The 14,035-nt window shown below is 31.7% G+C and overlaps 1 protein-coding gene across 2 annotated transcripts in view; it reads right to left on the bottom strand.

Moving 5' to 3' along the window:
* The window catches only part of PDGFC (platelet derived growth factor C), a 187,545-nt gene that overhangs the window by 85,338 nt on the left and 88,172 nt on the right, over positions 1–14,035 (bottom strand). The window contains exons 1-2 of one of the 2 annotated variants that reach the window (XM_080673232.1): positions 10,808–10,863; positions 983–1,178 (exon numbers count right to left, since the gene is read on the bottom strand). In XM_080673232.1, coding sequence (XP_080529358.1) covers positions 983–1,086 — 104 coding nt within the window. In that variant the 5' untranslated portion in view covers positions 1,087–1,178; positions 10,808–10,863. Of the gene's footprint in view, positions 1–982; positions 1,179–10,807; positions 10,864–14,035 lie in introns of those variants that run through there. The other variant, XM_080673231.1, reaches the window with a different exon arrangement.

Here is a 14,035-nt window from a genome sequence, read left to right as displayed (position 1 = left end):
AAATAATATGACATGCAATGTTGCAGAATGCAGAAATGTGAAAAAAAATCTAACCATGTAAATGTTAAAGATACAAATTGTGATGACAGCAAGTACAAAGTTTATTTCATCTGCATTGAAATCTTTATCTGTAATACATCATAAAATGAAAATTCTCTTTTATAACTTGTATATCAAAGAAAAAATAAAGAACCCTGCAAGGAAGCTCAAGTAAAATATTTTATGATATACAAACGCCACTGACGTGAAAAATCTTCAATAAGACCACCCAACCTTGACAAGTGTATTCACATAGGATTTAAAGAGTAATATTTGTATGACATACAGTAGGTGGTCTTTTGCGGGGGTGAAATACTCCAGCTGACTTTGGTTCATGAATGCTTCTAGGAGAATTATGATAAGTTTCTACAGGCCAGACCATAAAGTTAGCCTAAATTTCTAATTCTGCTTTCAGATCCATAATTTTTGTGATGAAATATTAAAACTTCTTGGACCTATGTGTAGAAATGTATCCATATGTGTACTGTACTTATGAATACTAGGTATGATGGGTAATATGTACCCATGAACTGCATTTACTTTTAATAACTTATTCTTTATTTTCTTGTTTGACTGTCAGGAAGTTCCAATGTAAAATTTTCAGCACTAATGGTAACAACTTTTCTGGCACAACTGCAGTCCTTCACTTGGCTTTTTATTCCCAATTCCTTATTTTACAGTTTTACTCTATATGTATTTTTTACCTGAAATTTTCTCAAATTATGTTCAGAGGTAGAAAAAAACTACTGACTGTGTATTTGTATGTATGCGTCTTCTAATTTTAAATGAAACATAGCTTAAATAAGGTTGTAAATTTCTTGGATCTCCAGGAAAACATAACAGAACAAAAGACGCCATTTAAAATCACATCATCAAAATGAAGCAACTTGAAAGACTATAACAGTTGTTACAATCTGTTGGAATTTCTAGTATGATAACTTACTTGCATATGTCATCTTCTGGTTCTTCAAGCCCAAATCTTTCATCAAATGTAAGTTGTATCCATACATTTTCCTCTGCTGCTACTAATCTCCATACCAAGACCATATTTCTTGGATAAGTATGAGGAAACTTTGGGCTGTGAATACTTCCATTAGTAGACACAGTAATAATTCTCTCATGCTGGGGAGCTTGTACTCCTAAAACAAAAACATAGGTATAGATTTACATTGAGAACAGACATTTAAAAAATTACCGGTTTCAAAATAAATGTTTTTTTAATCATCCACATTTTACCCAAACAAGTGTTGGATATACTTCATACAATGTAAATTAAGTACTACTCTCTTCAGAATTTAACCAGAAAAAGAGAGATTATTTTAACGGAATTGAGTAAAATCCTGTGTATAGATATACTTCAAAGAACAAAGCAAATTAGTAATTTTAATCAAATTACCAAAATTTCAAACAACCAATACTTTTGGATTCCTAAAATTGCAATAAAATTAAAACCCTAATCTCCAAGAACTTATCAAATATGAGTCATATTAGAACAACAACAACAACAAAAATTGTGATATAACTAGTTTTAAAAATACAAATTATGATTGAACTCCCCCCTAATCATGATTAGGTTAGATAACTTCGAGTTCATCAAAATGTAAATTATCTGCCTGAGCCTAACCTAATAGGGTGAACCCTTAAAAGGAGCTGGGCCCGACCTGAGTTCAAAGAAATTCAAAGCGTAAGAGAAATTCAACAACAGGTTGATTATTTATTGCTGGCAATGAACATGGAGGAGGTGACATGCCAAGGGTTGTGGAAAGCCTCCAAAAGCAGAACACAGTCTAAGGCTGACAGCTAGCAAGGAAATGGGACCTCAGTCCTAAAACCTCAGGAACCTGAAGAAACTTGGAAGTAGACTCTTCTCCACAGCCCCCAGAAAGAATCAAGTCTGGCTGACACCTTGATTTTAGCCTCCTGCAACTCTGAGCAAGAACCTAGTCATAGGATGCCCAGACTGCTGACCTATAGAGCTAAGACGAAATAAAGTGAGTTTTAAATGGCTAAATTTATGATAATTTCTTACATATTATTAGAAATGAATACATCTTCTATTGGGCACAAAGCTGTTCGCATGGCAAGTTATTCCTTTTTGCCTCCATTCTTCAACAACAATCAGAATACTAGCAGGTACAATAAATGCAACAACTTTTCATTTAGCATTATGTTAGTCAAAATACATGATTGAACTCTGGTAAAATGCAATTTAAGAATACTGCTCTAAGAAATTCCTTTAATTTAAAAGACAATGTCAAGAGTCATGTATTAGAAGGGTCATGTTATTAAGGTTAAATAATAACCTTTTTGATTGTTAAAGCACCCAAAATAATTTTAACAAGTTTATATATGATTCCTAAAGCAGTGTTTTCATCCTCATAAACAGCTGTTTTAACAATCAGTTTGGTAAGTATTTTTTGTATTTTCTAACCTAGAAATAGGGAGACAAGGTAAAGACATAAATAATGTCCTTTGACAATACCCAGTACACATTATGGGGAAGATCATCATATTAGTAAAATATGCTTTAAGTACCTAAATGTGTGCCTAACTTTGTCCTCAGCAGTAAGTAACCTAAATAGAAATACATTCTCTTTTAAATTGGATGCTAATTTTTGATACTGCTGTTGGCTATATTGACATATATGAAATGATCAATAACTCCTCTATGCACATAATTTAGCACCAGTATATCTCCTAAGAAGACAAAAGATCTATCAAGTTAGATGATATCTTCCCTATAGAAAATAATGATAATTTACTATTAAAATTAAATTAATGAATTGTTTTTGAAGCTTTCTTTTAAAAATGAGCCCTGGCCGGGTAACTAGGTCACTTAGAGTGTTGTCCTGAAATTGCAAGGTTGAGAGTTTGAACCCTGGTTAGGGCACATACAAGAATCAACCAATAAATGCATGAATAAGTCAAACAACAAATCTCTCTCTCTCTCTCTCTCTCTCTCTTTCTCTCTTCCTATCTCTCTAAAATTAATAAATTTTAAAAATTTAAATGAAAATGAGATATTTCCCCACTCCTTAAATTTTCTGCCAACAATCTACACATAACAGTAGCTTATATCAAAGATTCTTCTTTTTTTTATAACTAATATTTCTAATAAGTTAATTTTTTCAATCAGATTTATTAACATTTCCCCATTTTGTCTCAAAGCAAATGCCTTATATCTCAAGGCACTATTTACAAATACAGCAACGTTTACTCTTTCATATATAATCTAGAAAACTAAGTGGTTATTAAAAGATTTGAATCTATTTTTATATCTCCAAGCAAAAAAGCTCGTAGATAAAAAGTATATACTTAAATGTTAACATCATTTTTTTTATTTTCTTTATAATTCACAATTCTGCTAAACTATAACTAAACATAATTCATAGACTAAAAAGCTAAGACTTATTTGTGCTAAGCATTGTAAATTTCCTAAGTTAAATTGCTGCTCCCAAAAATTCATCTAAAAGTGCAGTGAGGTTTGCCACCAAACACATATGATTTATATAAATCTCAACTACTACCTCTATAATAAAAATGAAAAAAAGCAACAAACAGTAAGTTCTACCAAATTAAGACTCTACATTTATAGCCCTACTATTTAAAAATGTCATTTTTCCAAATATATAACTTACTGGTATTTTAAGAATGAGATAGGTACATATTTTGTAACTATTTTATCACATAGCTTCTTTCCTATAGTCAATAACAGTCCGCACAAAAAAATACCAATGAAATAAAACTACTGCATGTAGTCAAATCACTACAATATTTCCAAGATACTCCATTCAATGTATTCTAAACAAGAATAACTCAATCATCATAGATGAATTTAGCATGAAAATAAAAATGTTCACAAACAATAAATTTTTTAAATTATAAGTATACATCATTTCATATTATCCTGTACAAACCCTTAAGGTATAAGTATTAAAAACTAAAATGAAACAAAAATCGAAAAGAAAAGAATAAAGGAAAGTTAATCATGCAAATACAATAAAACAGTTGATTATAAATATGCACATATAATTCAACTACATAGAATCATTGTATATTCATATGCATTCAATAAGCTTAGCATTATGATTAAAATAATATCCTAATATTTGCCATGCTGTTAGTCCCTTTGAAGCTAAAAGAGAGTAGAAATAAAAGGATAATAAGCAATGAAAATTATAATAATTGAAAATGCTTAATAAAGATAACACTGTAAAAAAGGTGTTTCTGGATAATATATAATTCATAAAGAAAGATAAATCATCCATTTCCTTCTCTATTCTAATATTATAAGTTGATTGTCGAAAGAAAAAGCTGTAATACTAAGAACTAGGCTAAAGAAATGAGTCTCCACTCTTGGTTTAGTTTTAGAGTTCTGAAGAATTCTGGTTCCTGTTTCACATAGGCAAGACTATAGTGACATGTCACACATAAACTAGTAAACTTCACTGATGTCCTGTAAAATTTTTGATGTGTTTACTTGCAAATATGTGTTAATTTTAAATTGTGCATATACAGGCATTTCTGTAATAGTCAGCTGCATCTATTTTCAAACCCTTACTTATTCACCAGTCTTACGTGTGCTTTGCTCTGCACACTGTTTTCCCCCTGTGATAAACCTTATTTATTCTAATTTTATTACTGTGTTTGTAATAAGCTATTTCTGTTTCCACTCTCATTAGCTCTCAATTAACAAATTTTTAACTTTTAAGCAATAGTTAAAAACACATGACATATACAGTATATGTAAAAGCTAGTTTTACTGCTTCCATGATTGGCACCTTTTTCCTAGGAAAACTAGAGTAATCTCATCCTAATTGTCTTTGATTCTGTAGAGGGAAGATATACGAGCTCCACATAGCAAAGAGACATCTCTCCATACAAACTGAGGAATCTCAAGAGGGAAGGGGTCTGGAGAGATTAACCAAAGACCTTATATGCATATATGCATAACTCGTGGACACAGATAATAGTGCAAAGAAAGCCTTGTGGGGGTGATAGAGGGCGCCAATCCGGGGGGGGGGGAAAGGGGGACATATGTAATACTTTCAACAATAAAAATAGAATTTTAAAAATAAAGAAAAAGAAAAGAAAAATTCCAAACAATATAGGTATCTCATTTTCATGATTCATATTTATAATTCTGACTATTAATACAAAAGACAAATATACTAGACAGAAAACTCAGACTCCATCAGCTCAATGTATTGTTTGCCATACCTTTAAAGAAGTAGCAAAATAAAACAAAGATAATCAACAAAGTTAGTTTTCTTTATCCAAACTGTTTAAAAATTACATGAATAAATGTTCATTAAGGAAAAATAAATTAAGGGATTGCTATATTAAGTAATCCATAAAACAATATATTTAAGATGTGCTTGCCAAAACCGATTTGGCTCAGTGGATAGAGCGTCAGCCTGCGGACTGAAAGGTCCCAGGTTTGATTCTGGTCAAGGGCACGTAACTTGGTTGCGGGCAGATCCCCAGTAGGAGGTGTGCAGGAGGCAGCTGATTGATGTTTCTCTCTCAATGATGTTTCTAACTCTCTATCCCTCTTCCTTCCTCTCTGTAAAAAATCAATAAAATATATTTTTTAAAAAAAGATACGCTCAATTTAGGTTCTTGAATTTATCCCAGAATATAATCATTTTATTCCTCCAGGGAATGAGTAGTCAAAAATCATATGTTGAGACTCTATCATGTGTCATGCACTGTTCCAGGTACTTGGGACATTAGAAACAAACAAACAAAAATCTCGTCCTCTTAATATGACAACTTCTGGGACTTTAATTGAGTATCTTTACTCCACTAAGTAATGGTACTAATAATTAATATTCAAAACCCACTTGGATGTTACCTAGTTTAGACTGCTATCCTGATTCTTGTGTGCATTCATTCCTTCAGGACTGCATATTTTAATCATAATATATGGGCTGATCTTTCTTTTCTACCCCACTATAAATTCCTAGATGACAAAACTATTTTTATTAAAGTCCACAACCAGTATCTAGCACTGTGCCCAGCACACATCACTACTTCATACATATCAATAGAAACAAATTTGATATCCCAGAACATAGCCCAAAACCATTTTATGTGTTATTTTAAAATTTTATCTTTAATTCCTAAATTTCCAGAGACTGTTCATATAAAATTAAAGAGATTTTATAATTTATACACCTCACCAATTAAAGTCCCAAAATTTGTATTTGATATTTTACTCAAAATTCATCTATTAGAATCTACATGTATTTTTTCAGCTGAAAGCTATAGATAGTAGAGTACTCACTATTGAGATTTGCCATTTTCTTTATATGCTTGCTTAGTTTTTTAAAAATAAATGTTATATAATTTTGACGTATTTGAGAAAGCTACAATTATAATCATTATTTTGTCTTAATATATGAAAATAAATCAATTGATGATAAAATTAGTTACTTTAGGCAAGGTATTTGATGTCATTTTTTATAAACTAGAAATAATCACAACCTATTTTAAAGTTCAATAAAATGATAACTGAATAAATTAACCATCTTAATAACTATAAATCAGTCTGTACATGAAGGAGAAACTTTGTCCACCACATTCTGTCTAATTTAAATACAATGAGAGAAAAAAATTTATTATCAGGTATGAAGTTTTTCTAAAATCAGCAAATAGGAGATTGCTATGCAATATTGGTCATATGTAAAAGAATTCCAGTTTCAAGATCAAATTGATTAAACAAGAAGCAGTGTTTTTTAGGAAGTGATTTTATATTTCTGATTTCCTTCTACAGGTTGATTAATGAAGGAGAAAAAAGGACAAATTTGTAAAAGTAAAAATTTTGCCATTTCCTTTACCCTGATCCCATCTTTTAAAAATAAAAAAAGGTTTGATTTTTTTTTTAATCTACTAAGCAGTATAAGAAATCAACCATTAGCCTCCTCTCTATGAGCAATGGGAAGAAAGGGGGCCTGTGTTCAGGAAGTTCCAGGAAAATCTACTAATGAAAGAAAGTTAGCATAGGGAGTACTTTCTCAGCACCCCTCATTACCAGTGTGAAATAATAGCCTCTGAATAAAAAAAGGCAAGATTGACCCTCCACAGAAGTATGCCTGGAAGCTCAATGTAAGTCCATTTCTCTCACTGCATGGATGACTCTAATTGGCCAAATGGAGTGAATCCAATGGCTTCCCCGTTCCCCCTAATACTTGGGAATTAGGACATTTGGATGCAGGAGTAAGATCCAGAACTACTGTAGTCATTAAGCCATCATAATATAATCCAGTCTGATACAGAAGTAGGCAGATACATGGTAATATAGAAAAAAGAAGCTACATCCCAGATCAAATGGCATAATCAATTCATTCCATCTCTGGGCTTCTCAGGTACATGACTAAATAAATCACTTTTACTATATTTAAGACAATTAGTGTTGACTTTTTGTACATACCACCAAAATCATTTATATAGTGAACATGATTGGGCTTGCCAGAGGTGGTCTTGATTTAGACCTGTTATCTTGGTGTGATTATGGTTAGTGTTCCTTTTTCAGGCTCTAAAATATCAGAATTGGCATCATAAGAGAATACAGAAATAATATTATCAAATTCTTCTTGTATTAAGGCATGAGATACAGAAATGCCTAAAGATTTGACTGCATGATGTTTTAGCCTTAAGGCAATGGCAAAAAAATAACCTAAATTCATTTTACAAAATGGGATATCACATTGTAAGTGGAAGACAGCCTGGCAATAATCTTCTCACCGACTATGCCACAGGATAAATAGCCAACTTTATAAACGCAGAATCATAAAGCCTTTATCACACATTAATTAGTAATGAATGTAATTGTACATACACATGTTACACACACCACCATAGTGAAGCATGTTTAGGTAATGCTATTGTTCCTTATTCTGTATTAAATTACTTTATGTACCACAAAGAGACAAAAACCAGAATGTAAAATAAATTAGGAGTAATTCACATTACCAAAAAAAAAAAAAAATCACTTCAAAGATACACTATTGATTCAATTTTTCAAAATTTATTCAACTCTCTTGTTAAATTTAAACTGTTATTCAATGTAGAAAATTTACACAAAATATAAGTAGAAAAATACATTTGTATGAAATATTATGACAAAAACTGGCTAATGTCATTAAGTACAAATTCATAGTATATTAACTTCAAGGAAACAAATAAGCTTGTTTAATAGAAAGTATGTTCAGTAAAGAACCTCATCTGTTTTAGAGACTCCACATCTGGCAATTTTTAATCTGCACAGCACATATAACTTACAACACTCAGGTTGGAATTTATCAGCAATTTCAAATACGGAAAGTAGCTACCTATTTCTTTGTGAGTACATAATGTCTAGATACAGTACTTACATTCTATTGGAAAGATGTTTAAAATTCAGGTGATCAATACAAACCTACTATTTCAGAGAAAAGTACAAATAAGACCACTAGTTTATGCCTTCAATGAATATTTAAACTATGAAATTTTCTTTTAGGTTAACCTCTGAAATAAGCAAAATAAGTAATTCCTAAGATACAATAAAATAGTAATATATTTATTTCAGTCTTAATATATTCAGTAATCACAAGTGCTGAAAAATGACTTTTATGCTTCCTACTTGCATTTAGCATTTTATGTTCAAAGGTGAATTATTTTTTCTATATTTGAGTATTATTCATAAGCCTATGAATTTCTTATGAATAATACTCAAATATAGAAAAAATAATTCATTTGGTCACATCTATACAAGTTATATCCTCCTACTTATGTTTTAAATGTTATTAAATGCTGTAAATAAGTGATAAAGTATTTGCATTTCCATAAGCAATATCTGAGATTTATAAGTTCTATTTGTAGTAAAATCTTTGGTTTCAGTAGTAAATCCACATAATGATATCAGAACCAAATGAAGTGCAATTATCCTGGGACATGATCGCCCTTATAGGCTGGATTAAATATAAATATACTCAGAAATGTTCTAACCATTCTACCCTGCTGGCAAACATCATCTTCCATCCCCACCCTCTGCCCTCAATAACTCCTGTCAATCTTAACATGATGTTAAAATATGAATAAAATATAGATATGAGGCTTTTAATAGAAATGACAGCCATAAAGTACTAATAAAACACAATTTTAGTGGGAAAATTGGGTGCTTAAATTTTATTTCTCAAAAGAAATATATTTTTAATAATGAAAATGAAAATAATCATGCCAAGCTATTTCATCTCAACTTATATTATTTTGCCATCTAGTTGGTCTATTACAAAAGAGTGAATAAGCACCAACATGAAGACGTTAAGTATACTTTATTCTGGAGTTGGTTTGGATATACCCATTAACAGAATTCTTAAGCAAAAACTAGCTTTAAGAGAGGTCTAAAAAGAGAAGCTGAAACATAGATGGGACAGATTTAAGAAGATACATACTTTTATTCAAAATAGGGACTGAATTGAACTTCACAAAGCCCACCAGAAGTTTCATTTGTGAGGAGAGATTATTGTCTAATACCTCATTATCACTAGTTGCTTCAACGTTATTTAAAAATACCTACTTTTCTATCTCTGATCTCAATGAAGACTTTGAGGATATGTTTGTCAGATTGGACACTGTCAGGAGCCACAAGGTATTTGCACTGTTTATGTGAGTGTAATCCCCCAGCCAGCAAATGGACCAACTGCATTTGTGACCTCCCACAAATGAACAGACCTGTTGGAACAGAGCATTTCCTTGAAACTTCTTGCTCATAAAATCCATTTTTGATGTTGAAAACTCTCCACCTGTGTTTCCCATAAATCTACCCATGTATCTTCTGAAATAAATAGAATACTGTCCCCCTAAATGGAACAAAGATATAAGGAAACAAATGACCCAGGGGTGAGAAGGAGCAGGAGAAAACAGGGGAAAACTTAATTGCGGTTAAGTGTAATAATACTAATTACCCTGAGAAATGGCTAATACTCTTCCTATTAAGTTGAAGTAGGGCTTTTAAAACAAAAATACACATTACATAAGCCTTAAAACAGCTATACTAATAATTTAAACTATGTGATTAAAATTTATAGTGATTTCTGTACACCACCACAAACCTTCCACATATTTATTTTATAGCAGTTATCATACTTCAAAATTTGCTTGCAATGTTATATTCTTGATAAAAAGTCAACCAAAATAAAAGATTTGTGGTGGGAAGCAAAATACAAAAATAAAATAAAAAAGACCCTGATATAAATATGTATTAAGACTTTACTCATTAATTAACAAAGCACTTTTATTCATTACTACTGTATGCCAAAAGAAAATACTTACAAACGAAGAATGGACACAAAGGCTAAGAAATACCAGAATAATAAATTACACTTTAAGAAAAATAATTTTACTCTTTTTACACCTTAATAGTCAAAATAATATGCCAAGGGAAATGGTCTTAACATATCAGAGAATACAGGAATAAGACTAGAGATATTTCAGTACATTACAGTTTCAGGATTACTAAGAAAATGAAAATAGCATTGAAGTACTGGATCAACTAAATAGAAATTTAAAGGTACAAGGATACAAAAGACCCCCATTGTAAAAGGAAGTCATTCGAGCCTGCACTTGTCCATACTGAAGAATCAGATAAGACTATTATACCACCTAAACAAATTTTAATCCGCAATATGGTTCATATCAGCCTTACTTATGTGCAATTACATTAGAGTGTATGATAAGAAAAGTTTAAAAATTCAGAGTAAATAAAAATATATGTTTTGCTTACCTTTTAAATGTTCTTTCTCCTCTTTTCTATGCCAGTCCAGATGCTTGGGTATAGTTCCTCCCTGCCAGTAGATGGAGATAGTAAAATTGAGTCTTTTGGTGACCTCAAATCCTAATCTAGGTGGTTCAGAATCTTCAATTTCAGATTTTGGAAGTAAAAAAAATTTTTGAATGATTCAAAAGACACATAAAGCTTTTAAAAATGATTATCTGAATCAAATACTTTAATTCATGGTCATTGATACCAATTTTTAAGGGAGAGGGTCTTGGCTGGCATAGAAAAAAATAAAAGAAAGAGCATTATTTTGTAGGGTATATTCCCTTGACTCTTCATTCTTCCCAGATTTCAACAAAGTTATATTGAGTATCTACTAAAAATTGTAGGTTACTGGCTACATGCTTTAATACACATTATCTAGTTAATGTTTTTAACAACCCCATAAAGTGGTAATTACTATCCCCAAACATCTGTCCCACAATCTATATTTTTAAAAGTTTCATATGGTGAGCTGATGTTTACTTGCCAAGGTTTTATAGTCCTCCTGGTGTTCAGTTAATGGCATCTCAAATTTAGGAATAATTAATTTCTTTTTCTTACTGATAAAGAGACCTTGGCTTTGTTGGAAATTCATTTGCTATTGATAAAAACTGGTTTTGTTTAATTTTATTTCAAATACAAGTCCTCTAATGGCTATCCAAGAAGAGATTCAATAGGCTAAGGGAAAGCCAATCCAGAGACAAAGTAGATCATCTGAAATAAAATGGGATTCAGGAGTAGTGTTGCATGAAATTGTTTTTCTTTGAGAAATTGTACACTTAAGATCAAATTCACAGGAATAAACATTAAAATGTGTGATTACTAACAATGGCTTATTAAAATAATAGAATTATTATGATTTTCCAAAGCTAACAGGACATATAAGTATCTCTTAAAAATTATAAAAAAGCAAAGACTAAGAATTTCCAAAAGTTCATTGAATGTTAATGAATCATGAAATAATTGGTTCCATTTTTCTCACTCAAGTTTAGGAAATGCATTGAAATTTTAGCTAAATGGAATCTATCTCTTATTCTTATCACAAATAAAGTCTAGGTTCCAATATTCCTGGTAGTCATGGTCGATGACTTGATTTCAACAGAACAAGTAGGGCATACAACTACTTAAATAAGAATAATCATAATTTGGTCAATAAGGACTAGCTAAAATAAACTACCCTCTTTTATTCAGTCACATTAATCACCCTGACCAAATGAATACACTACTATTTATATACCTCTCTATGGTTCTTCTAATAATTTTCATGTTATCAAAACAATATTCAAAGCCAAAAGTATTATGCAAACTTTATAATTGTGAGTTGGCTATCATAGTGAGTTGACCATAAAATGTCTGGTTCAAACCAATATATATTTTATATATATATAAAAGCCCAACAACCAGAACAACAGAATGACCAGAACAACAGGAACGACTGGTGGCCATGACATGCACTGAGGCAGCCATCCAGCCTAATCCAGGCCCTGATCAGCCTCCCCTGACCCCTTGGCCAGCCTGGCCCCTGATCAGCCCCCAACACCCTGATCGGGGGCGGGGCTGGCCAGCCAACTGCCTGCAGCCTCTCCCCCACTGGCCCAGGCCAATGGGACCCCATCGGGGCGGGCCAGCCAGACCCCACCCATGTATGAATTCCTGCACTGGGCCTCTAGTAAACTTATAAGAATGAAAGAGGGTGGTATTATTGTGTCAGGAAAACAGATATAAACCATAACTGCCCCCAGAAAATTTGGACATATGGTTACCCTAATAACAAATGTCAATGTTTATCTTCAATCAGATATTTTGCTTCTAAATACTATTCTCTTTCCACTACATCATATGACCCCAGTTGGATATATGTGATTAATTATTAAGTGGATATGTTCCTGTTAGCATCCTTATTCAATTTAGTCCACTGAGTTGAACATTTTCTTAAATTTGGTAATATCTATTACATTTAGAGTACTTTATTACAAGATAGGTTAAAACAACAACAATAATCCTAATAACTTTTTTTCTGTTTAACTGTTTTTTAATGGGCTACTTGTGAATTGTTTCTAATACTACCATTGAAGCAGAAGACATTTTTACCAATTACTACTGACTTGCAGGAGTCTGGCTCCATTTCACTGCTTGGATCAATGGGGTTGACATTAATACCACTTTTGGCTGTCAATATTCTTCCAGAATATGGTACTCCTCACAAATGATAAATTCCATATAATTGAGAGAAAATGAGATATGTTCAAATGCACTCAATGATTAGGGTTAACTGATATAAAAAATAAAACTGTACTTGAAGTAAAAATGGCTTATCCTCCATAATGAATGCAAGTCTCACATATGTAGTCATTTATTTACTTGATTATTTAGTCTTTAAAATATCTGTGTGTAATTTAATTAGCAAACTCTAAAAGATCATACATTCTGCCTAGGTTTTTGTTTTGTTCTCACTGTTCGCTTTTTACTGTTGTATCCCCCAAAGCATAACACAGTACATTACCCATAATAGACAATAATAAAGCACATATTTCACCAGCAAATATACCACAAAGAAAACTTAGTAGATAAAAAGGATGACATATGGGTTGTCTCCTGGTCTATTGTTGCTTTCTGAAAAGAATTGACCAAAATCTCCCACACTAGATGCAATGATATCAGCCACCTATTGCCATATCATCAAATATGTTTCTATGAAATTAAATTATTTTAAATTCATGTTTGAAATTACTTCACCATGATCTTCTAGAAATCAAAAGTCAAGTATAGCAGGTCCTCAAATAACACAATTTCAATATAACACTAATAAGAAAAAAGAAACCAATTCTTAGCTGGGCACTACCTGGCTGGAGTTTGCAAACTTATTTTAGTTAGCATTATGCTTTAATTTTTCTGTGCCAAATGAGAGTAATAAAAGGTAATATTTAGAACTTAAAAGTATTATGGATGGTGGAATAACACAGTAGTTCCTATGATAAAGAGCATTGCCAGTCGGATGACCTGGACAGAAGAATGTAATAATGTAGGAAGTTTTGAGACAAAAACAAATTTTGACATGACTTGCTAAATAATGTCTATAATCCTCTGTCCCTTTATAATTGCTCCAATTATAAAATGAGGCTTTGGAATTCCTCAAATATGTTAAACTTCTGAACCAAGTATTTAAAAGCAAGAGCTATTTTTTTATCCTTT

Source organism: Plecotus auritus, assembly GCF_963455305.1.
Source record: "Plecotus auritus genome assembly, chromosome: 6".
In the NCBI taxonomy this organism is placed as follows: domain Eukaryota; kingdom Metazoa; phylum Chordata; class Mammalia; order Chiroptera; family Vespertilionidae; genus Plecotus; species Plecotus auritus.
The sequence above is the reverse complement of the archived record's forward strand: the minus strand, read 5'-3'. Positions and strand labels throughout refer to the sequence as shown.